Source organism: Aphidius gifuensis, linkage group LG5 (assembly GCF_014905175.1).
Source record: "Aphidius gifuensis isolate YNYX2018 linkage group LG5, ASM1490517v1, whole genome shotgun sequence".
In the NCBI taxonomy this organism is placed as follows: domain Eukaryota; kingdom Metazoa; phylum Arthropoda; class Insecta; order Hymenoptera; family Braconidae; genus Aphidius; species Aphidius gifuensis.
In genome coordinates, this window is record NC_057792.1 from 17276200 (window position 1) to 17303536 (window position 27337).

At 24.7% G+C, this 27337-nt stretch overlaps 1 protein-coding gene across 14 annotated transcripts in view; it reads right to left on the minus strand.

Moving 5' to 3' along the window:
* Positions 1-9588: 9588 nt before the first annotated feature.
* LOC122858016 (tyrosine-protein phosphatase Lar) overlaps positions 9589-27337 on the minus strand; it is a 48804-nt gene continuing 31055 nt past the window's right edge. For 7 of the 14 annotated variants that reach the window (XM_044160627.1, XM_044160626.1, XM_044160624.1 and 4 more), the window contains 8 exons: positions 27148-27248; positions 26693-27022; positions 26446-26596; positions 24718-25014; positions 17812-17820; positions 15075-15214; positions 14752-14954; positions 9589-14636 (listed from right to left, as the gene is read on the minus strand). In XM_044160627.1, the coding sequence (XP_044016562.1) occupies positions 10952-14636; positions 14752-14954; positions 15075-15214; positions 17812-17820; positions 24718-25014; positions 26446-26596; positions 26693-27022; positions 27148-27248 (4916 nt within the window). In that variant the 3' untranslated portion in view covers positions 9589-10951. The remainder of the gene's footprint in view (positions 14637-14751; positions 14955-15074; positions 15215-17811; positions 17821-24717; positions 25015-26445; positions 26597-26692; positions 27023-27147; positions 27249-27337) is intronic. The other 7 variants (XM_044160625.1, XM_044160623.1, XM_044160620.1 and 4 more) reach the window with 3 other exon arrangements.

Sequence of the window (27337 nt, forward strand, 5' to 3'; positions counted from 1 at the left end):
TTTTGTTTTTGAGGATAAATTTATTATCCTTTTTCATTTCTATTGTTTGTTAATTTAAGCCTTTTTTTTACTTGACATTAAACACACTTTTCCAAATTAACAGTTGATTTTTTTTTCTGTTTTTTTGGGAAATATTAAAAGTCGTTTAAAATTATTTATTTACAATCTTGAAAAAAACAGAATTTAGAAAGAAATTATTTATTTATAATTTTTTTATAATTATTAATTTAAATTATAATTATTTCTAATTAAATTTTTTATTATTCAATAATTTTGCTTCATAATTATAGATAAATTTACGATGCTTGTATACTATTATACAGTAATCTGAATTTCATAATTAATTTAGTATTATTTAGCAAATATTGTCGTTATTTATTTATCAAACGAAATATGTAATTTAATTTAACAATATAATTAAATACCTTGTTCACACTTGTTCAAAATTCAATTTTGATAATTAAAAAATATATTTAATTTGTATTTTTTAAGTTTTTTAAGTGTTTTAAGTGTTTTAAGCTTTTTCAAGCAAAGATTATATATGAAATAATATATTTTTGAATCATAGTTGTCAGATTCGTACTAAGAACGCAGAACGTACAGGAGGTATTTGTCATTTACTATAAAACTCCGATTACTCCTCGCTTATTCTGTGTTCCTAATACCAACACGTGTAAAATTTGCTTAAAATGCTTAATTCTTCAGCTGTTAACAGATGTCGTTAGTGTCACTGTCATTGGTGGACGGGAGTTTGCTGATACTCCTCGCTCATTCTGTAATCCTAATAGCAATGTACGAATTTTAGCTGTACATTTGACGAGAGCAGACGAGAGAAAACCTGTATGCGGTTTAGACATAAGAAATCCGTACAGTGTATCAGGAGGATAGACCATGCAAGAAAGTGTATCCATGCACGTTTATTCAAGCATGGCGCTGAAATTATAGCGTCCAATAGCGTCTAGAAATTTAAAGTACAGCGGGAACATAGGGGTTTTCTTGGGCTCGGCCCTTAACTTTTATAATCAATTATTATTAAAATTTAGAGCTATCCTCGTAATTTTTTTTTATTCAATTTTCTAGGATCAATGCTAGTTTAGGAAAAAAAATGGGAATTTTTGAAATGGCTAAAAGGGGGTAGGGGGTGGATTTTAACTGTATTTATTTTTTTGTCTATGATGCGGTTGAGCCATCCTCGTAATTTTTTTTTTATTAAATTGTTCAAGATGTAAGCTAGTTGAGAAAAATCTATTAAGACTATTTAATTATCATTATAATACTTTAATTTTTTTATTTATTTAAAATCAAAAAAAATAAAATAATACGATTTGAAAGAAAAAAAATATAGGAATAATTATATTTCTGGACAAACCCGTATGCGGTTTAGACATAGGAAACCCGTACAGTGTATCAAGAGTATATAGAACATGCAAGAAAGCCAAGAAAGTATCATGCACAATTTATATAAAGAAATAAAATGGGTATCAAAACTTTCATAAATGTTTTAACCTAGGCTACATTGTTAACCGTTGATAGAGTTGATAGTACATTTAATTTTTGAATAAATCCATCAGTAAATTAATTTTCTTTATCAACAATAGTATTAAATTTAATTGGTAATGTTTTTACTAGGTTCATATAATTTAACGTGAATAATTAATTAAACAGTTGGTAAATTATTTTCATTGTTAAAAGTAAACTTCATTATTAATTAATTTTATTTTGTTGTTATTCATAATTTAGGATTAATTTGTTATTGAAAAGCTATTTTAAAAAATCAATAGCTATCTTAATTTACGAAAGAATATAAATTTTATATTTTTCATGAATTTCAAGGATTTTTTTTAGTTTTCTTTTTATTCTAATATCTACGTGTGATTTGAATTAAAAAAAAATATGTACAAAGTATACTCGTATTAATTTAAAGAGAAAAAGAATTTAACAAATTGTCTTTGCACGTGGTTTTTTTTTCACCTGAAGGTTAAGCTGTTTAAAATTTTTATTTTTCACATGGACAGCATATTGTGCAAAGCATGTTTTCCAAGTTTTACCTGGCGTTAACCTATGACTCATAGAAACTCATAGCCACCTCTAGCAATCCTAGACAAGTCAGTTCGTCGTGAGTCTTTGCGGAGTAAACGTGTTGTAAAAATTCATTCGCCCGGAATTTTACGGTTTGGTTAGAATCATTTATAGTTATCGCGTACAGACAACCTCGTGGTTTTCACTGTAAAAAAAAAAGTACAAGTATTTAATTAAATTTGTTGGTTGGAAAAAATTTATAAAATATAATTGAATTAGTTAAATTATTTTATTTGATCTTAAATTTCGTGTATACAAAGTATTTTTACGTTATATCTTCTAAAAATTTTCAGTTCGTTAAAATAATAGTTGAAAATTTTTAAAATTGCCATGTGAAACTTCCTCGCGGTTTTCTATTATAAAAAAAAAAAAAAGTAAACGTGTTAAATTAATACTTGTTGATCGGAAAAAATTTACGAAATATAATTTGATTAGTTAATTTATTTTATTTATTTCTATCTTCCACGCGGTTTTTTTTTTTTCACTATTGCACGTCAGCAGATGAGTCATAGAAAATAGCGACCTCTAGTCATCGTATGAAGTCGGCAGTCCTAGACAAATTTCGTCAGTCAGTCGTCAGCCTTTGCGGAGTGAGTAGCACCTAAATTTCTCGGGACGTAAAATCAATTTTAAAATTTTGGTTATTCGGTACTACTGCCTCGTGGTTTATCGGTAGAAAAAAGAAAATTGTGGTTATTCAATAATTTTCAATGATTTCTTCGGTAGATTAAAATAATTAAATTAATTTTAAAAGTGTAGCCTCGTGGTTTTTTAATTATTAATAAATTTTTTTTCGGTGAATTAAAATAATTTTTAAATAGTATTCGAAACGTGCACGTGCAGCCTCGCGGTATTTCGTCATAAAATTTTTCTTGATTTTCTAAGTATTTCATCCGGTAAAATAATTTAATAAACTTCGTTAAAAATATTTTAAAATACTACTTGTATTTTTGTGATAAAAAAAAAAAAAAGTTAAATTTATTTTATTCAATTTTAGATATCTAATTTAGTCATTTTAGCCTCGTGGTTTTTAATATCAACCGATTCGTATTTTTAAGGTGTAATTTATTTTATCGAAAAACTTAAACATGGTGGAATTTACTTGTGTACATATAAATAAAGCTCCACACGGTGTATTCCTGGTAATGCCAGGAAAATTGTACACATTTTTTTTTCAGTTATGGGTATCACAATGAATGAGTTTTTAAACGTTTTACAAGGAGAGCAAGATGATGAATTCGATGACATAAGGCGCCTATGTCATTTAATTCATGATTTTGCTCTCCATGTAAAACGCTTCTAAACTCATTCATTGTGATACAAATTTCTGAAACGAAAATGTGTACAATCTTCTTGACATTACCCAGGATACACCGTGTGGAGCTCCTTCATAGTTGATATGTACTTTTTAAATTGTAAACCGTATGTTTTAGGTTTTTTTATAAAATAAATTACCCCCTACAAATTCACATCGGTTAGAATTTTTAAAATTTGTCACATAAATAGAGTTTCAATTTTACAATTAATGGAGCTTTTTTTTTTTTTTTTATCATGAAATAACAGGTAGTATTTTAAAATATTTTTAATCAAATTTATTTTTTTTTAAACGTCGTTTATTCCGGGTCAAACTGAGAAATTCGTTCAATCACTCGGGTGATCATCGGGATATAGTGAGTTTGGATGAAAATAATGAAAGTGTGATTGAATAAGTGAAAAAGTGTATGAGTGTAAAGATAGAGGTGAAGAGAAGAGTGTCTGCTGCTGTTTTTTGGGATTGTCGGTGCATGGATCATCATCTACATGGCTATTTGCTGAGAGGATCATCAACCAGGCTGCATTGAATTATTGGAGACTACCTTGACAACTTCTTCATGGCTATGCTGAGAGGATTATTGGAGACTACCTTGACAACTTCTTCATGGATTTGCTGAGTGGATCATTAACCAGATTGGAATTGGGTATGGGAGACTACTTTGACAACTTCTTCATGGCTATGCTGAGAGGATTATTGGAGACTATCTTGCTGTTTTTTTGATGATTTTGCTGTTTGCTGTTTGCTGTCATAAAGTAAGTTCCTCTAGATCAAAATTGACTAGTTGTAATTTTTAACCTATCCCGGAAAAGTGCTTCAATATCCTTGAAGTTTCAAAAAAATGTATGCTATATTTTTTTGAAGCTTCTTGTCGTTCCAAAATATTATTTGATTTGTATTGTTTAGATTTATTTTGACTGATTTTTCAATTAATATATTTTATTTTTTTGAGCCAAATTAAATGGCAGTAGTGTAACAGTCAAAATTAATCGACCCGGTCTTGCTCAAACAGAGTAGACGGGGGTGATTAGGATTTATTATTATCTATCGTGATAATTTATAATAGATAAATTATCACCCTTTTCCAATTGCGATGTATGTTTGTATGTAAGATTTTTTTATTTGATATTGAACGCACTTTTCCAAAATACATCAATGATAAAGGACTATACCTAATGCGATTGCTGCTGTTTAAGATCTCAAGATATTCTATGATTTTCAAGACTTGGTCGTTTGTTGTTATCGTTGGGTCATATTCTTTTCGTCGACGTCCGTATGCTGATGGAAGATTGCCTGGACCAGTTCTTCTCGTGATTTCCGCTTTTCAAGATCTTAAGATATTTCAAGATTCTCAAGACTTTGTTGTTTGCTGTCGTTATACAAGAGGATCATTGGGTTTTCATTGACGTCCGTATGCTGATGGAAGACGAACTGGACAATTTTTTTTCGTGATTTCCGCTTTTCAAGACCTCAAGATATTTCAAGATTCTCAAGATTTTGTTGTTTCCTGTCGTTAAATAAGAGGACCATCGGGTTTTGATCGACACTTGCTGATGGAAGACTAACTGGACAACTTTTTCTCGTGATTTCCGCTTTTCAAGACCTCAAGATATTTCGAGATTCTCAAGACTTTGTTGTTTGCTGTCGTTATACAAGAGGATCATTGGGTTTTCATTGACGTCCTTATGCTGATGGAAGACGAACTGGAAAAATTTTTTTCGTGATTTCCGTTTTTCAAGACCTCAAGATATTTCAAGATTCTCAAGATTTTGTTGTTTCCTGTCGTTAAATAAGGAGACTACCGGATTTTGATCGACACTTGCTGATGGAAGACTGGCTGAACAACTTCTTGATGGGATTGCTGCTTCTTTTATAATATTTTTTATTACTTATATTTACTAAAACTCTGTTTAGTTTTGAAAAACATCAATATCATAGGGATAAACATAAAGAGCAAATTTTTGCCATTCTTCATTGGAATTTATAACTGTAGTTTTTTTTCACGTTAAATTATATTCGCCGAGTCGAGAGACGGTAACTTAGTACTAGGTTCATCAATACTGAAGGCTGTTGGGGACAGGACCGAGTTTTCGCGTAGAGTTCGTCACCCGTGGAAGTTACGATTTCAGGCATTGCCGTCACTTCGTCTAGCTTGCGGGGAGTCGGAGCAGAGTTGACGAGGTTATTTCAGTATTGCTTGTTCAATTTTACTTTGTTATTGTTTGCCGATAAAGTTTTGAATTACACGCTATTGAAATGATTTATTTTACTGTTGGTTCGAGTACTATCATTTGGCCCGTATAATGAATAAACAATCGATGTTAATAGTTATATTTCATAGTAAATAGCGTTTTTTCACGGTAGTAGCTTCAACGGTAATCATTTTTCATGGGGCGATTAGGGAAAAAATTTTTTTTTTTATTTTTAATTACGTATATTGACTTTGGCAAAACTATCCGCATGATGTTTTATATCTATAATAAATAAAAATTTATAAAATGAAGAGGGACAACTACTTGAGGGAACATCTACGTCACTATGCTAGCTGAAGAATACCTGGACAACTTCTCTGTCATTTGCTGTTTTTTGAAGGTCAATTTTTGGATACAAGAAAATCAACTATTTGGAGCTATTGGATTTTCATCTACTTCAAGATTTTTCAAGATTTTCAACACTTCATCATTTGCAGTTCTACAAGACTTCAAGATATTTTCGATTTCCTCAAGATACCTCAAGACTTCAATGTTTTCTGAAGCATTTTAAAATTTTCAACACTTCAAGATTATCAAGACTTAGATTCTCAAGATTTTCAAGATATTCAATTCATATTTTAAAATTTCCAGCACTACAAGATTATCAAGACTCAGGATACCTCAAGAGACCTCAAGATTCCTCAAGATTCCTCAAGATACATCAAGCCTAATATTTTCAGGATTTTTTTATTTTCAGCACTTCAAGATTATCAAGACTCAGGATACCTCAAGAGACCTCAAGATACTTCAAGACTTCAATATTTTCAGGATTTTTTTATTTTCAGCACTACAAGATTATCAAGACTCAGGATACCTCAAGATTCCTGAAGATACTTCAAGCCTAATATTCTCAGGATTTTTTTATTTTCAGCATTTTAAAATTTTCAGCACTACAAGATTATCAAGACTCAGGATACCTCAAGATTCCTCAAGATACTTCAAGCCTAATATTTTCAGGATTTTTTTATTTTCAGCATTTTAAAATTTTCAGCACTACAAGATTATCAAGACTCAGGATACCTCAAGAGACCTCAAGATTCCTCAAGATACTTCAAGCCTAATATTTTCAGGATTTTAAAATTTTCAGCACTTCAAGATTATCAAGACTCAGGATACCTCAAGATACCTCGAGATTCTCCAGGATACCTCAAGATATCTCAAGATACCCCAGGATCCTTTAAGATATCTCAAGACACTTCAAGACTTTAATATTTTGAAGATTTTATAGTATAAGCGTCTCACAGTGAATCAAAATTAAAAATGTCCTATCACAGCGAGTGATAGTGGCATAGTGAATTAGGCTAAAAAATGTTTCATGAGTAGATAAGTATAGATTTTTTTTTTTTTTCTTACGTAAGCGTCGGCTGATCAGTACTTGCTGCCATGAGCGCAATCGAAACGAATAATTCTAGCTGCAGTTAGATAGCGTGCGAAAAGCGAGCCCAAAGCGTAAGCGTGATAAGAGTGGATTAGGTCTACCGGAGAAACCACTGAAAAAAAAACGAGCCAAAGATGTCTTACCTCTTGGGTGGCTGGGAAAAGACACGTGTATTATTGACATTAATGATTTATTTATCTCTTCATAGTTGGACTCTGATTTAATAATATACTCATTATATTTTTTTGCCTAGAAACTAATACGTTTTCATTTAAAAAATTTAAAAACTCGCAAATGATTAATTTTTTTTCTATCAATAACTAATGCTTGGCCCACTATAGAATTTTTTTTGCCCTTATTAAAGCCTCTCTTTATTTTTCTCGACAAATGTTACCAATATCTAGCCTTTTTTTCGGAGTTTTTTTTGAAAAATAAATAATTAGCAATAAATAATTCTCGATTATCATCAAAAGACTTGTATGGTGATTTAAATGACGATAATGATTCTGATAAAAACACAATACAAGTATAATAAAATAAAATAAATAAAACTAGCAACTGACTAATTTCTTTATAACTCTTCATGGAAATGAATTGAAAAAACGAAAAAAAATTTCAAATGTAAATTAACAACTATAGAAATTGATAAGTAGAAAAATTTTAAATCATATTTTATTATGAAAAAAAAAAATAGCTTATAAATAATTATTAACACAATTTAATTATCATTATATTACTTTAATTTTTTTATTTATTTAAATTAAAAAAAAAAAATAATAATATACGATTTAAAAAGAAAAAAATAGGTCAGGATAATAAATATAAACTTTTCATTTATTAATTTCTAGTTTCTTTATTAATTTCATAAAGCAATACAATGCACCTGATATATTCAATCCATATATTGTCCACATATTATTTTTGTTTTTATATTAAATTGCAGTTAACAATTTTTTTTATTAAATTAAATTTTAAAATGATTCTTTTCTTTCGTGAGTTGTATTTTTCCAACAAGAAAATATCACAAAATATTTTTATTTTCTTTCTACATCTGTCAACTTGTTTATTTAAATCATAAATGTATTTTTTTTTATTTATTTTTATATTAATTTGTCGTTACAATATCTTGTCTCACTGATTTCTATCATATATATATTTCTTTCTATATTGTGATTATTACATTTTATGTGGACTCAAATTCCTCATTACAAATGACAATACATAATCAATAATTCATCTCAAAGGCATGATAATTATACATTATCAATATCCTACATTTTTATACAGTACTGTTAACTTAAAAAATAAAACATTGTCAGACAATTAAAAATATTTTGTATAATAAAAAAATTAGAAACTTGATAAAAATTATTTCATTCATAATTTTATCTCACTATGAGTATTTAATTATTATAATGATTAATCAGTTTTACGAAGAAATACAGATGATAAAAATAAAACTCAACTTGACTTGTACTAAAATTAATGAATCAATAGAAACTCATGATTTTCTTTTTTCTTATTCTGGCAAGAATTTTAAGCTCTTGAAAATTTCTAAAATAACTTAAAATTGTTTTAACAATTATTTTTTTTTAAACATAATATTGCTCCAAAATATTGATTACATATTAAACTGACTAAATCAATTGTTATTTTTAAAAAAGAATATAATTTAAAAATAATATTAGTAAATTAAAAACTTTTTTATTTTTTATTTTTATAAATAAAATAAAACGACAAAAGCGTCACTCGTTATAATAACTGAGATAAAAATATATACTTAAATGCATTTTTTTTTTGTTCAATAAAATGGAATTGAGCCGAGTAAATAAAAATATTTAAAAAAAAATCATTACAAAATAATTATTGATTTAAAATAAATTGTAAAAAAAAAAAAAAGTATAAATTGGATATAGTCAACAACATTGTCTACATAATAATACATGTTATCTTATTATATTCAAAGATAGTACGCAAATTATTATATATATATAATGTCAAATATTAATTAGACTATTATTACTATTATTTAAACAATATATATCAGTGTATAATTAATTAATTATTAATTATATTATCTATGTGCACATGCCGCATTCATAAATTAATTAATTTAATTTATCTATAAGTTTAATGACTTAATAAATTATTAACTATTGTTTATGACGATTTTAATTATAGACGGTATTTTCTATTATTATATTTACATTTACATAACATTTTTTTTTTTCAATAATATTTATGCCTTTGATGATTTGTTTTTTTCTTTTGTTCAATTATTTTATTATCATTATTAAATTAATTAGTCAATTCGGTTAATTAATAATACTAATTAATTCAATTTTGTGTCGTTTTTTTTTTATTATTAACAATTTTTTTTTCTAAACAAGTTTTATTGTTTTTTTGAAGGTTTTTTTTTTAGAATAAACTAAAGTAAACTTTGTACATGCAATGTAAAGTATTAATGGAATTGTTTTTTTTTTTTTTTTTCAGTATTTAGAACACTTACTTTTAATTAGTCTTTTGGGACATTTTTTTATGTCCAGTATTATCTGAGTTTAAGAGTCAATCAGTCATTATTTTTTTTTAGTTATTTTTTTTTCTTTTTCTTTTCTTAAAAATACTACACATGGATTTATTTTTTAATACATTTTTTTTTATGCAGTATATATAACCGTGTGTCAAAATCCATTTAACTGTTTTATTTTATTTTTTTTCAATTTTTTACTAAAGCTCAAACTGGCAGTATGACATTTTTTAAAATTAAATCATCTATTTTTTTTTTTTGTTTTTTTTATTAATAATTTTATATAATTATTCATTTACGCGATATATATATTATTTTTTTTTTAAATTCCAAAATTTAATAATTTTATCATTTAGAATTGCTGATTTATTTTTATGTAATTAAATTTTTCTGTTAATACTTATTATTTTTAAATCACTCAAAAAATTACAGTGATTGTTATGTTTTTTTTTTTTTATTAATATATTTTCTAAAATCAATAAAAAATAATTAAAAAAATATTTTAAATTGATTGTTTTGTAAACGTCATAAGAACATGATTAGCTGGGCAAGATTTGACAATGTGTTATTATTTTTTTGCTCATTTAAAAACACAGCTACAGTATTTCTATTTTATTGAATTTTTTCTCAATGGAGATTGTAATTAAGTATCGAAATTTCGATTGTAATAATTAGATATGTTTTTTTTTTTTTTTATCTATATAATAAATATTTATATAAATTGTTTTTTTTTTTGAACAAAAATCATAGGTGGTAGGAGTCTGTTGTTGCTATAATATCTATGTATTATAATTTCGAATATAATTTCGATAGTTTGGACTGGATTTATAATATTTTCATAACATTATATATTCAACTTAATTTTTAAGGCTCGTATTTTTTCGTCATCTATTTTATTATAAAAAAAAACAAACAAATATTGATTGAATTTTTTTTCTATATATATAAAATGGAATGTTGATTGGAAAAATGAAAATTTCATAATGAAATTAAATATATACTTTGAACTTTTTCATAATATATTGTGTATCAAACAATATAATAATGATAATAAAATAATAATTTGTCTTATTTTGCTAAAGACATGTTTTTTTTTGTTTTTTAAATAATTAACAATTATTTATAATATACAATAATGATACTTAAAAAATAATGTTGTTAAAGAATGATAATAATTTTAACGAATGTAAAAATTTAAATGATTTGTTGTTGTTATAGCGAGTATATCAAAACAAAAGAGAAAAGCATGATATATTTTTTTATTATACTCTTCGTACTTTAGCTCTTTCACCAGTATTATTATCACGATGATGATGATGATGTTGATTATTATTTTTACCATGACGTTCACGTTCACGATCATCTTTTCTCAATTGTTTACTTGGCTCGCGTATATTTGTCTGTCAGTTGGCATAATGATCAAATGAACCCAAATATTCTAAACTAGCACGATAACAAAATTGATATTGATCCTCAGTTTGTACCATTGCTGGACGTTGTGTACGTAAAATTCTAACAGTTTGAAATATATCAACAACTCCTTCATATTGCATACGTTCTAAAACAATACTTAATGTTATAAATACACCAGTACGTCCAACACCAGCACTACAATGTACTGTTATTGGTCCATCTTGGCCAAATTGTTCTTTTGTTTTATGTACTTGTCCAATAAAATCAATAAAACCATCACCAGATTTTGGTACACCTTGTTCTGGCCAATCAATAAATTGAAATTGTCGTACAGTACGACTAGCACCATCACGTGCATCTGTTACTTTAAATTCACGTAATATATATTGTGGCATATTATATTCAGCAATTGGATCAACAACAAAACATTGATAACGTATTGATCTATCTGATGGCCAATATTGATGACATTTTTCACGTCCCATTTCTTTTAATTTTGTTAACATAACAACAATTGTTGAATTATGTTCCCAAAGCATACGCCAAAAATCATCAGTTGTATCATTAAGTGGTCCTTGTGTTGCAATATATGCTGTACGATAACGATAACCATCAATGAGACTTGCATTTATATAATCAGAACCTTCAATATTACGTTGTGGTTGTAAACATGCACGTGTACATTCATATGGTAATATATGTACAAGACGATTTTTATGTTTATTACATGGTAAATTTGCTGATATAAAACGTGTTGAATCATTTTTAATATTTGATAATTTTTTAAATTCAAGTTCCATACCAGTTAAATTATCAAGTTCAGCTTGCATTAATTTTTGTATATGTGAATGTAAATTTCTTGCTGGTATTTCTGTATTACCAGATACAACTGCTTCAAGTAATGCATCATGTATAAATATATATTGATCTTCAGTTTGTACCATATAATTACGTTGTGCACGTAAACATGTTACATGTCCATAAATATCAATCATTTTTTCATGTTTAATACGTTCAAGCATTGAATCAATAACAATAAAACAACCAGTTCTACCAACACCAGCACTACAATGTACAACAAGTGGTCCAGAATCATTTAAATTAAGTGTTTTAACACGACGTAAAAATTGTAAAAATGGTGCTGGATGTTCTGGTACACCATGATCTGGCCATGCTGTAAATTGTAGTTGTTTTATTTCACGTCTTTCAGAATAACCATTTCTACATACTTGAAATGTTCTTATTGAATATGTTGCTAATTCTTGTACATCACTTATTGTTATTGTCATTTGTCCATATGTTTCTGATCCACGTGTTGGCCAATATTGATCACATTTAATACGTGTTCTTTCTTCAAGTTTAGTCATCATAACAATTGTACTTGTTCTTAGTTCCCAACACATACGCCAAAAATCAGCAAATGTTTCTTGTAATGGTCCTTGTGTTGCAACATATGCATTTTGTTTTCTATAACCATCACAATAATTTGCATTGATATAATCAGAACCAGATATACCATCAATTGTTTGTAATATAACACGTGAATGATCATATGCAATAACATTTGCATAACGATTTTTTGATGTATTTATTTCCATATTTGAATGATCCCATGTAAATTGTTGTCCTGGTTCAATTGATTCATATTCTTGACTGAATTTTAAATTATCATTTGATTTTAAACGTTCAATATGATTACCAAGTTCACTTATTGGTATTGGTGGATGTGATATCATACCAGGTGTTTGAAAATTAAGTCTTCTCATTTCAACTGGATCAGATGGTGCATGACTTGAGCTTATATCTGCTGCCATTAATGGTCTTGTAACAGCTGTTTGATCTGGTGTTTTACATGGTTGTCTACGTTTTTTAATAACAAATAATAATACAAGAAATACACTTGTCATTAGAGCAGCAATAATTGGTCCCACAACCCATACCATACCTGGTTCTTGTCCACTATTTGTAACAGATATTTCTGGATTACCATCAACTGGATTATTTGGATTTGGTCTACTTGGTGGATCACCAGCTGGTACTTCACGCATATCAAGTGATAAATATTCAGAAAATGGTGATGATGTATATAAATGTTTTTTAGGTGTATCAACAATTGCACGTACAAATATTCTATAACGTAGTTTAAGTTTTAATTTACGATTTTCAAAACCTTCATAAATATCACCACCACCTAATTGAAATGTATATGGTATTGTTCTGTGTGAAAATTTAGCAGCAATATATGGTGATTTATCAGTTACTTGTTGCTGTTGTTGTAGTTGTTGATTTAATATTGTTGATGATTCTTTATTTATTGTTGTTGTCGTTGTTGTTGTTATAATATCCTCGGTAAATTCATCTGGTGATTTATTTGCTGTTGATGGATCTTCAGGTACAACAATTAAATAATAATATGCAATTGGTCCATATTCTTCGGATGCTTGTGGTAATATAACTTGTATTTCTTCACCTTTAACAACACCATAAAAATCTGGTTTAACCATTGGTTTTGGTGCAGCCATTTCAGTTGTAACTGTTATTTTAGCTGGTGGTTTATATGTATTATCAGCTGATACAGCACTTACATTAACATTATATGTTGTAAATGGTTGTAAATCATCAATTGTTGATGTTGTTAAATGTGCTTCAATTGGTAATGTACGTGGTAATATTTTACCAGTTTGTGTTATACCTTGTGAATCAACAAATTCTTTAATAGCATCAAATGATATTTTATAACTTATTGGATTAAGTCTTATTGGTGGTGTCCATGATAATGTCATTGAATGTGTTGATGTATCAGATGCACGTAAATTAAGTGGTACATCTTCTGGTTTAACTTTAACAGTTACTTTTTGACTTAATCTACCAAGACTATGTCCTTTATATCTAGCAGCAACAGCAATTGCATATTCAGTATCACGTTCAAGATTTTCTAAATCAGCTGATTCAGTTAAACCAATTAGTTTTTGTTTCCATTCATCAAGATCCTCAACAGCAGTCATTGTATAAAAAATTTTATAACCAATTATTTTATCACGATTTGGTACTGGTTCCCACCATACTTCAACATTTGATTCTGATGTTGCAATTGCTTTAACATACATTGGTGCACGTCCAATATCTTTTTCTGTAATAATTGTTATTTTTTCAGAAAATGGACCAGCACCACGTGATGTATGTGCTCTAACATGAAATACATATTCAGTTGCTTCTTCAAGATTTGTAAATACAGCTCTTAATTGTGTTGTATTTCTTTCTTCAATTGTACTATGATCATTTTTTTTATGAAATTCAACATCATAACGTATTATTTTACCATTACGATGATGACGTAATGGTTTATCCCATGTAACACATACTGTATCTGGTGTTTGAAAATGATATGATAAATTTGTTGGTGGTGCTGTTGGTTCACCCTCTGGACTTTCCCAATAACGTACTGTTTCTTGTCCAATACCATTTTGATTTTTTCCAGCAACATGAAATTCATAATGTACACCTCTTTCAACTTCTTCAATTCTATATGTATATTCATTTGGATTATCAATAAAATTTTCTTTTAATGTTTGATTTTTAACACCATGTTTTATTAAATATCCCATTAATTTTCCAGCAGATTCACTTGGTTTTGCCCATTCTAATTCCAATGTTATTGGATCTTGTTTAATAACCCTAATTAATTTTAAAATATATAATTTATTATTATAAATCCTTGTTATTAAATTATAATTATTATTTTAATAGAAATAATATTTATGAGATAATCTGGATGGTGGGATTAACTTACTTAACATTTAGTTGAGGTCTATTTGGTACACCTCCGGGAGTTCTAACATGAACAGGAGCTGAACGATCACCATCTCCTCTTCTAGTTACAGCTGCAACTTGTACGTGATATTTTGTGTCTGGTTGTAAACCAGTTACATCGATTGACAATACTTCACCCTCTTGTACTTCACGTCTTATTGGCTCGTTGAGTAAATCTTTGCCCTTTTTAATAAAATATTAATAATTAATATCAAGTTAATGTCATTCGTTTTATTAAAAAAGCAATATTATTAATTATTTAATTATTAAACTAATTATTATTATTATTATTGTCTTTCATACTTCTTCTCTAACTTCTTGAATATGAACATGATAACCTCGTATAACACCATTTTGATCATTTATTCTTGGTGGCTTCCATTTAACTCTAATTGTCGTTGAATTAATTGCTGTTGCAGTAACATCCTGAGGATTTCCGGGCACTGTGAAATATTAATTAAATATTAGCAATTTGAATACATTGATTATTTATATATAAAACAATTTTTTTTTCAACACATTGATCCACACAATCATTCATACAAAAATTTTTTTATAATTAATCAAGTATGATTGTATATATATTTGATGAAAATAATAATAAACATAAAAATCAACTTATAAAATAATATAATTAATAAATAATAAATATAATTAAATTATTTAATTTTGTTAGTTAAATAAAATAATATAAAAAAACAATTATTTCACTTGAGAGGTTTTTATAATTAATACAAATATTGTTGAAGTTTAAATTATTTTTTGGAAAGACAAAAAATACTAATTTAACACATTCAAGTTTTGACTTCAAGTAATAATGAATTTGTACTTGATTACAATGTAAATAACAAAAAAAAAAACCAACTAATTTTATGGTCAGTTGTGAAATTAGAAGATAGATATTTGCAGAAGAAAAAAATAGGAAAAAAAAATCTCACTGATGGATAAAGTATTACGGGTAAATTCATCAAGTGAATATACAAATTAATTATTTTTTTTCTTAATTCTCTCAAGTGTTGTGGAGAAAAAAAAAAACAAATTAAAAAAAATTACACAAGAAAGTTATAATCAATATAAAAAAAATAATATTAAACATAAAAAAATTCATTTTATAAAATTATAAATTAAAAAAAAAATTCCAGACTAATTAATAATAATAATAAAAAAATAAATTAAAAGAAAATAAAAAAAATTACATTCAAATTCACAATTAAACAAAAACAGTATCATAAAATTAAATCTCTATATTTCAAGTATTTTTAAGGCTTATCAGCCTCATCCCCTTATTTTCATCACCACACAACATTACTTGTACAATATCTAGACCTACCCCTCCAACCCATTTTGCGCACCCTCTTTCCGCCCTTTTTCATTTGAATACCAATAGTATTTATATCTTTTTTTTTTTTTCTTCCTTTTTTTTACGTGAATAAAGTCGTTTGTTTACTTCTTGATGTAATACTTGAAATGAAATACTTGTATATGCCATAAATACGTACAAATTTACACAATGAACGAAAAAAAAATTTAAAAAAAAAATTAAATAAAAATGAATGGACAATAATATTCTCACCGACGATACTATTGGAGAGTCCATGATGAGTAAAAAAAAAAAAAATGCGAAGATTATATTTTTTGTTAACTTGATATTAGTTAGCAAATTATTTTGATAAACACGAATATAATATTAAATGTGTGTGCAATTTAATTAAGCTGTGTAAATATTAATTACAATACGTCAAGAAAAAAAAATTTAATAAATAAAATAAATTGCATATTATGTGCTTGATATATTTTTGTTAAAAGTGTATTACTATTATTCACAATTCATGCTTATTTATATTTTTTTTTCTATATAATTTAATAATATATAAAGGCATTTTGCGTTTAATGAATATACCAATGTTTATATTAATAACAAATTAAATTATAAAAAATAATATTTGCCCGTCATGGACAATCCAGTATCCGACGATAAACAACTTATTTCACAAATTTAAAAAATTGACAAAAAAAAATAATATATATATAAAATAATAAACAAGTCAGTCATAGATATAAACACAATATAAAAATAATTAATTTACGATATTAGCAATGCCTACCTACAATATTTTTCGCGAGCAATTAAATTACACAGCTACTACGTTTCAAAATTTAATGAACTTTTAATTGTATTGTATTGTTTTTTTTTATTTTCTAAGTAAATAATAATCTGGCATAATATATTAGCAACAGAAATTTTAATAATTAATTATATTCGTTTGCATATAATAATATGGATCATACTGTGTTTTGCATATATTAGTTGAAAAAATACAGTCAATAATTTATTCTGTCGAATATTTTGTCGACTGGTTACTTAAATATTGATTATTATCAGCAACATTGCTATTTTTTTTTATGCTTACATATTAAAGCAATTGCCACAATAGTCGTCAACGTCTTACAATTGTAGTTACAATATATTTACGTTATAGCCAACAAACGATCTTTGCGTTTTTTGCAATTTTTTATACAAGCTTTTACACAGGTTTATATTTATTTTACTATTTTTTTTTTCTTTTCATTTTTAAGTTAGTCTTGCAATTGTAATGAGGGTAATAATAATAATAATTACAGTTATCTTTTTATTTTATTTTTTAATCAATTAATTTTTTAATTTTAAAAAGTTTTCGTCAACAGTCATGTCGAGTTTAAAAAAAAAAAAAAAATTATATATATCAACTTCCAACAATTTCAAGTGCCAATGAATTAAATTATTCAATTATCTTATATTTTATTTAAATGCACAGAAATAATTTAATTTTGTCCCTGTTCATTTTTTTCTATTATTATATATTTAATTAAAATTAAAGAAAAAAAAAAATCAATTTTATATTCTCAAATAAAATTTTTATGATGATGAAATTTATACTTTTTTAATTATAATAATAATTTTATAAAAAAAAAAAAAAAAACAAAAAGAATATGTTTAAAAATTAATTGTAAAAAAAAAGTGTTAAAAACTCGATGATGACAAAGTATAATGAATACTCACTTTTGCCTTCTGCACCACATAGTCGCCAAAAAAGTGGGAAAAAAAAAAACTCGTAAAAATTTGTGTTAAGTATGCATGTGCATGAAATAATTAACAAAGTGTCATTTTAAATATTTAAAAAGAATTAAAAAAAAAAATATATGGAATAAAAAAAAATTAAAATTAAATAACAATGGCCACAGTATCTACTCACTTAAACGATATTCAAAATATTACGTAACCCACTCACCCGATTTATTAATTAATAAATAAATAATATTTAATAATATGATAAATCGTGCACTCTTTTTTACATTTATACTCATGCATTTTTATATTTTTAAAAAACAAAAAAAATAATTTTATTTTCAACCATTCAATCATCAATATTCCTTTTTTTTTTTTCCTGAAATTTATTATTATTATTATTAATTATCTACAATTAAGATTTTTCGCATCAATCATATCGTGTCATTCACTCATTAAATAAAAAAATATATTATATCATTAAAATTATATATAAAAATAACAAGTATATATTTATATTAATATAAATTATTTTTTAACGTATTAATTGACAAATAATATACTTATATATTTTTTTTTTATATCACTCAACTGCAGTATTATTTTGCAGAGAGGCGGGAGACGTGAGAATATTTTTTTAATTTTATTTAAAATTTATTTATTTTTTTTTAAATTATTTAATTTAAAACATGCTTGCAAACACTACGGAGAATTATGAATAAATAATGAATAACTAAAAGCTAATAATTAATAATTAATAATTTTCAAATTTTTGAATTTTTCGTGTTAAAAAATATCAATTAAATATTTGAATTTTTTTTGAATAGAGGAGAGATGAGTAAACTGATATTCAAAAATTTGAAAATATTCGAAAAAAATATCTAATATGTCAAATGAATGCAAAAAAAAATGTTAAAAAAATGTAAAAAATAATTGGAAAGGTTCAATGAGATGATGGATGTTATATCTATTAAGCTACTAAATAAAAAAATATATAGGTGAGGTATATATACTACGACCTTGTAGCATCATTATGGTTATGGCTGGATTTATTTTGTTTGATGGAGTAGTGACATTAATTAATTTTCAATATACATTTGTATATAACGATGAGGATAATTTTTAATGATGAGCTCCAATCATATTTTGTTTTGTAAATCGTTGAGTTAATGATGGTTAAATAAATTAACAATTTAACAAAGAAAAAAATTATATAATATAAAAATAAATAATGAATAATTAAATAATTTAATTGATATAAATACCATCGTATTATTCGTTCAAATGAGCACTTGTTAATTTTGTCTTTTTAATTAACTTGTGGACAATTTATTAATTTTAATTTAAAGTGTGATTTGAATCACAATAACCTGCCTATTATTATTTTTATTATTCGTAAATTAAATAACCGATATTGTATTTTTTCAAATAAGTCAAGTTATTGAATTTTTCATAGAATTGATATTCGCAAATAGTACAGTTATATTTATAAATATAGATTTTTTTTTTTCTTTTTTTAGTATATAAAATATAAATGATTGACCTAAATGTTTTTTTATAATCTTCAGATTAAGAGATAAATCTTCAAAGTTGTCAGAGTATTTTTTTTTTTATTTTTAAAATTTATAGTGATTAAATAATCATTTTAAAAAATATTAAAAAATAAAAAAATATCTATATGTACTAATTATTTAGAAGGAAAAATAAAATTATTTATTTTTACTTTAAAAGTCATTATTAATAATGATTTTGACATTATTATTTCACCTGATGACTATTTTCCAAGAAGAAAAAAACTATAAAAAAATTATTATTTCTCAGAACTTTAAACACATTATTATTATCCTCAATTACGTGAAAATTTCACATGAAAAAAAACAACAATTATTATATAATAAATTAACAATATTATTTCGGAATATCAATTCTAATTTTTGATTAATATAAAAGACTTTATAAAAAAAAAACTCAGTCAATTATTTTGTATGAAATAAATTTTTAAAAATATATACAAGACAATATATATATACAAAAGCCGAAAGTCGAAGCACTCTCGTAACAATTAAACATATGCAAAAAAATGCACCTACAATAAAAAAAAAACCATAATGATCAACTTTTTAATAAATTATCAAATAATTATCGCGACATAATAATTGTAAAATAATATTTAAAATATCTATATATATATATGAATAAATAATTAACAATTTTTAAATTTTATTAGTCTATTTTTTGTTATAAAAAAAATAAGAATATATATATATAAATATAATAAAATATATATCAAATAGAAAATAGAAAAAAGATGTATAGAAATAGAGATAGAAATATATATAGAGATGCGAGTATGATTTTGTATATAATTATTATCAATACATGAATAATAATGATGATAATAACAAGTGCACAAAATACATGTAACTTTAATTAATAATTAGTATTAAAATATAAAAAGATAAATTTTTTTTTTTTTGTTAAATAACCGTTAAACAATTTATACAGACACATGATGAATAAATTTTTTTCGAGTCCCATGCATTTAGAGCAAAAGGCGTTCAAATTAATTACGTTGAATGTAATATATTACATTCAATTAAAGTTTTATATAATAATTATAAAATTAAGCAATTAAATAAAATTTTATATATAATCTACAAATATTTTTACAATATTAGTGAGAGTATAAGTGTGTTAAAAATTAATTTAATTTTTTAACCTATTTGTTTAGTATTTTTTAAATAATATGTGTCAATTATTTGTAATAATTTTTAAATTAAATTTTCATATAAATGATGATTTATAAACTGAAATTTTTATAAATAAATATCAAAAAATTACAGTTTAATAATCATTAAAAATTTAATAAAAAAATATTTTTATTGGTTTATTAATTGACATTTTGTCAGCACAATAAAACAAGTGTTAAATTAATATTAATATTATTTTTTTTTTTAAAAATTAAAAGCAAGATAAATCATGTATTTTATCATGTTTATAAATAAATAATAATAATAATTTTCATTAGATTATGAATAATGAAAATAAATAAAAATAAAAAAATTCATTTTTCATTTTTTTTTTGGTTTTTGTAAAAGTAAATATTGAGAGTAAGTTAATTGTATTGGTATTCAAATGCGCCTAAATCGCAATCACAACGCGAAATCTGCTTTTTATTACATTTTCTCTATACACGGATGTTGATAAATGTATAATATACCTACATCCCCTTCTGTCATGCGATGAATCATCGCTTTTTTTTTTTTATAAATTTTTTTTTCTTTTTCAGTTTCATACATATCATTATTATTATTATTCTGCTGTTGTTATATATTATTTAATCTCTCTACAATGTATACTTTGATATACATCCCTCTTTGGTATATCATATACCCACTTTTCTCCAGGCAAAATATATTTTATATATTTTATTTTTTACAACCTTGCCATCGTTCCTCTTAACTCCATTGAATTTTACTTATAAAATCATTTTTTTTTTTATCATTTTTTTTTCTTCTTTTACTTCAACATCTGCCCCTTATTTATTTATTATTATTTTTTTTTTTTTTGCTATATATTTGCATTCACGCACTCATTCACACTCTTGCCCCGCATACATCTCTGACAGCATTTTGGAGATTTTTTTATTTTTCGGTACCTCAAATGGACCTAAAAATAATATTTATTTAAGCCTTCAAAATGCGTCTTATATGAGAGTAGCTAAGGCCTTCTTCTAGACATTCACTCGTTGAGTGCTTTTAGGGTGCTTTTTTTTGTGCTTTTTTTTTTTTATTATTTTCTCTATATATATTTTTTTTTCACAGTGCTTTTTTGGTGCTTGGTGCTCGACATGTTATTAAAATGTGCTTTTTTTTTTTTATTCTTTTTTTTTTTTCTATAGGTATATACAATATAATATTGGCATATGGAATTGACACATTAAACATTATAATATGCATCTGTTGATATTAATATAAATATACAAATATAAACCCACTAAACATAATGTTTATTTAACAATAATAACAACACGTATCATTATTATTATTGTATTGATTTGTTATGGGTTTATAATTTTATATATTCGTATTAATACTGATACACATGGATTATATCGAATGGTCTATATAATTATTGACAAAATACATATATATTTATACATTTGAATCATGTATATTATTTTTTATGATGAGGTAATATTTGCATGTATTGATTTTAGATGAAAATATGTATTTCGATGCAATAATAAAAAAAAATATTGACATTTTAAAAGACCTTTTTTAGTCAAATATTTAATTGATGATTGATATTAATAATTACCAAAAAATAGCCATATTATTATTGTCATATAATAGATAAAAAAAAAAGATGATAAAATATTGTGTTGATATATAATACGAGTGATATATACATATTCTAACGGTGCGCTAATATAAATACGAGCATTTGAAGTGCGCGTTAATAATTAATCAACAATAATATATTTATTGCAAAAAAAAAAAAAAATTGTAAATAAATTTTAATTAATATGTCCTATATTTATATGTTTTTATATATTGTATGTGCCAGGGATTTTTTTTTAGAAATGATATTTAATGATGCCAGTAATAAATACTGTAAAATATATTTGGATAATAATTAATAATTATTATTATAACAATGATATTGTTGTAATAATAAAATTAAATAACCGAGTTTGCATTGGACTTTGATTAATTGAAATATAAAATTTATATTATTTATTTATTTAACAATAATATTGTTTGTAAATTTGTTGAAATTATTGAGTATTTATAAGATCTTTGGTTTTTTTTTTTGTTTTTTTGTTGTATTACTGTTTGTGTTGTCACGTTTTTATATAAAGATTTATTTTTGATATGTGATTTTGAGGTAAATCCAACCAGTAAGTTTGGCATTAGGGTGTGTGCATGCAGTTTATTTATTAAATGGATAAAACGTGTGGAAAATAGAAAAAAAAAAATGTATAAAATGTTTTATTTATATTATTTATTTATTTTATTTATGTATTTGTTAGTTTTTTAAAATGTGATCATGCTTTTTTTCATGCTATTGATTATTTTGAGATAAAGTGATTGTTTGATTATTGATATATAAATAAATAAATATTCATGAATGATTTTATTAATTAGTCCAGCAAACTCGGTTCAATTTTTTCTTATTTAATTATAAGTTTTAATATTTTTTTTTTTTTTGTTGAATTTAAAAGACTAAATAGTCTGATTGAGCATTAATAATTAATATGAAATGGAGCAATGGAATTGGGTTGCCCGAGGGATTTTAAACAAACAAAAGCATGCTCTAAAATGTGCAAACGAAAGATCTAAATCTCAGCTATAAAGACAATATATAGCCTTTATCAAATATTCAAAAAAAAGTAAAAAAAAAAACATATATATATTTATATTTAAAAAGATATATAAATATATACATGAATTAAAATTAATATTTGATATTGAGTAATTTTAATTTTTTGATTTATAAATATTTATAAAATATTAATAAAAATTTAAATAAATCATATTTGTGTTTTAATTGTTAATGTTTTTTTCAAATAAAAATAACATGCTATTATTTTTATTATAAAGAAATTTGTTTCATGAAATACAAGCATTATTTTCACTTTTCATTTTCAAATTTAAAAGGTTTTTTATTTTTTAATATCATTTTTTTTCTAGATATTCAATCATTGTTTATATTTTTTTTTCTATTTTTAGTATAATATTTAAAAACAAATTTATTATACATATAATGCTTATATTTCATCAGTGTCATTGTTGAAAAAAAAAATTTTATGATTGAGTGAGTGAGTGAGTGAGTGAGCGTAAAAGTTGAAATTTATATTTTTTGTGTTTTTATGTTATACATATTATTACTATTATTATAACTATTATTATTATTATTAAGAATGATTAATATTATTATTATTAGATGATAATATGTGCTATTGAATCATGTAGATATTAGTATTAATTAAAAAATAATAAATTAATTATGTTTATATATTTTTTGTTGATGTCTGGATTCATGTTCCTGCAAATGAATTATTAATAAACATAAAAATAAAAAACATGTGAGCATTCATTAGAGTTTTAAAATCAATTTTCTAGACACATATATGTATATAATAGATAATAATTGTATATGTACAGAAGAATGACACGAAATTGAGACTTTTCCGTGAGCACCTGTAAAAATTCATTAGCGTAGTGTATACTTTGTGATTTTTTTTTCATTATTTGTTTTTTTTTTTTTTTTTTGTATGTTTTTCTTCTACTCCCTTGCTCGATTGCACTTTTTCACTTCTTACACACACACATATATACAAAATGAAAATTTATTTATTTCTCGTTCTTGCAGTGTTAAAATAAATAAATAAAAAAATTGATTAAATATAATTGTTATTAATAATCAGCATTTGATAATATCCGTCAATTTCTGGTAACACCTGTAAATAATTTTGTAGCATGCAACAGGAAGAGAAATAACAAGAGGAAATTGAAATTTCCAAGTTAGGAAATTTATGAAAATAAAGATATATAAAAAATAAAAAAATTAAATTATATATCTTGGGTATAGGATTAAAAATAAATTATCGATTGATAATTTTGATCGTTAATAATATTAAAAATTTGATGAAAAATTAATTTTCATGATCATTTGATTGATTGATTAATTGATATTAAATAATAAAATATTATTAATATATTAATGCTAATTCCCAAGTAATTCAATACATTATTTATTTATTCAAAATTAATATTAATAATATAATATTGAATATATATTTATCAACACAATCAAATGATGAAACGATAAATGAAAAACGTAAATTAATAGATAAAATAAATAATAATATTTTCGTTGAATAAGTTTACATACCGTCCTCATAAGTTTTGACATTGATTGGATAACTTGGTGGTCCATCACCTACGCTGGTCCCAGCAACAACCCATATTCTATATGCTGTCCATTTTTTAAGTTCATCCAATATAAATTTGGTATCGTTCAGCTTGATAACTCTAGCCTCTGAGTCTGATCGTCCAGTTTCAACAACCATTAGTTTGTAGTATACAATCCTTCCATTAGCACTTTCAATTGATGGTGGTGCCCATGTTACTTCAATTGCTGTTGTACTCAATGCACGTCCGCTTACATTCCGAGGTGGTGCACCAGGTACTGTATAACACTCAGTTATTGGAAGGGAAAAAACTTTTGGGAGGTGTTTTTTTTTTTGTTTTCTTTACAAGGACTTAAAAATTATAATTTAAATAATATTTTTATGAAATAATATGAAATTATAAATTTTGTAAAGGTAAAGAAAATTAAGTTCTCTTTTTTTTTTTCACCTACCAACAGTTTCTTTGCCAACAGCTAAAATGATATTAAAATTAATATAAAAATTTATGCTAAATTCTTTTTTTTTTCTTTCAATTAAATTTAATAAATTATTAACAATATAAATTTGGCATAAATTAATATAAAAAAATAAAATATCATCAAAGTATCTGTTAGTAATGAAAAAAAAAAAAAATAATAAATGAAAAAATATAGATGCAACGATTTAAAAATATCATAACAATATAAAATATTATATAAGATATAAAAATATTATTAATATATATAAAAAAATCTAATAATATATTAATAACTTAACTAATTTGAAATTATTTCGTTTTTGTTTTTTTTTTTATCTTTTGTTATTTTTGTTATCTATAAAAAAATGCTGTAAAAAATATGAATTTTTTGTGACTCAATAATAATAATAATAAGAGCCTCTTATATATATATAGTATATAGTAAAATAGTATTTGAAATATATATATATAAATCGTTCGAGGGAACGATTATTATAAAACTAAACTTAATAGAATGTTTATAAATAATAGATTATCAAGAATGAAAATAGAGGTGCTCAAAATGCCCACATATATCAATGCAGTGCTTAGTGCAATTTATATTTATGATAGATAATAAATATATAATATATAGTGGCATCCAAAAACGTTTTTTATATATTGCAATGCATGCAGCCATTCTCACTCTCCCACACTGCCCTAATTATTATAGCAAATTTTGCTTTTTTTTATATTTTTTTAATTTAATTATTATTTTTCTTTTTAAATATTTCTTTTTTTTTTTTTTTTTCATTAAATTATTTTGTTATAATTTAATTTTAGAAAAAAAAAATATGTATATATTTTTTTTTGTTCATAAATAGAACATCGTAAAATACATACTCAAATTAAATAAAAAAAAAGTAAAAAATAAATAAAATAATAGCCGATGTTTATCATATTTTCAGTAAATTAAAGTTGTCAGGTAATGACATATTTTTTTTTTCATTTTTAATATACGTTATTTGCCAGAGTTTCCAGCAATATTTTTTAGCGCAATATTATTTTTTTTTTCTTTTTTATCCTACCTGCAGTGCCACGGCAATTCACATAACTTTACCATCAAACTTTACCATTATCGATCATAATAATATGATGAAAGTTGTATATAGTTATATAAACGGCAAAGTATATTGAAATGCTGTTATAATATACATGGCACTTATTGCTGCTTCCATCAAGAGACAAATTATCTTGTGTGTATGTTTCTTACCGTACTGTTTGGTGCGAACTTCATAGGGTATTGTTGTTGCTCCTTCACCACGTTGACTTCTTGCTGCTAGCCAAACATAATACAATGTATTTGGATAAAGTCCTGTCAATGTATAATTTGTTGTTACTGGTAGTTTTCTATGATGTTTTTCCTTTTAAAAATATAAAAATACAAAATCATTAGTAAACAATATAAAATCGAAATACATATTTATATACTTTTTTAAAAATATACATGTCATATGTACCTTGGCATAAGTATCATTCCAATAAAGCTCATAGCTGAGAATATTTTCAGCACTATGAGCGGGTTTGCTCCATTGGAGCGTCACTGAGCTTTCCCCAGTTTCAACCACTGAAAGATTTTCTGGCTGACTTGGCACCCCTTGTTGTGTCTTTATTTGTTTTGCTTGACTCAGTGGCCCGGGACCAACACTAGTCAATGCTTGAACTCGTATTGTATACATTGTATGAGGTATTAAATCTGATATTGTGGTCAATTGATTGTTATTTACAACTTGATGTTGCCACAATGCCATTGGTTGATTTAAATCAGTTGTATAATATACTTTGTAACCCTATATGTATATGTATTTATAAATAATAATCAATATTTTATAATTGTCAATTTTAAATAATCAATATTCGAATGCTATTTCAATGCTATTACTATTATTATTATTATTATTGTTAAAATTATTACCGTCACTTGACCATTTGGTGTTTCCGGTTCTTCCCATTGAATAATCATTGTACTTGAGCTGAGTGGTCGTACTTGTAAATTACGAGGTGCTGAGCCCGGTCCTGTAAAAAACAAAAAAAAAAAAATACATTTCAATATTAATATCATTTGTTAAATTAATTTTTTTTCAAATTTTTTAATTTTTTTTTTT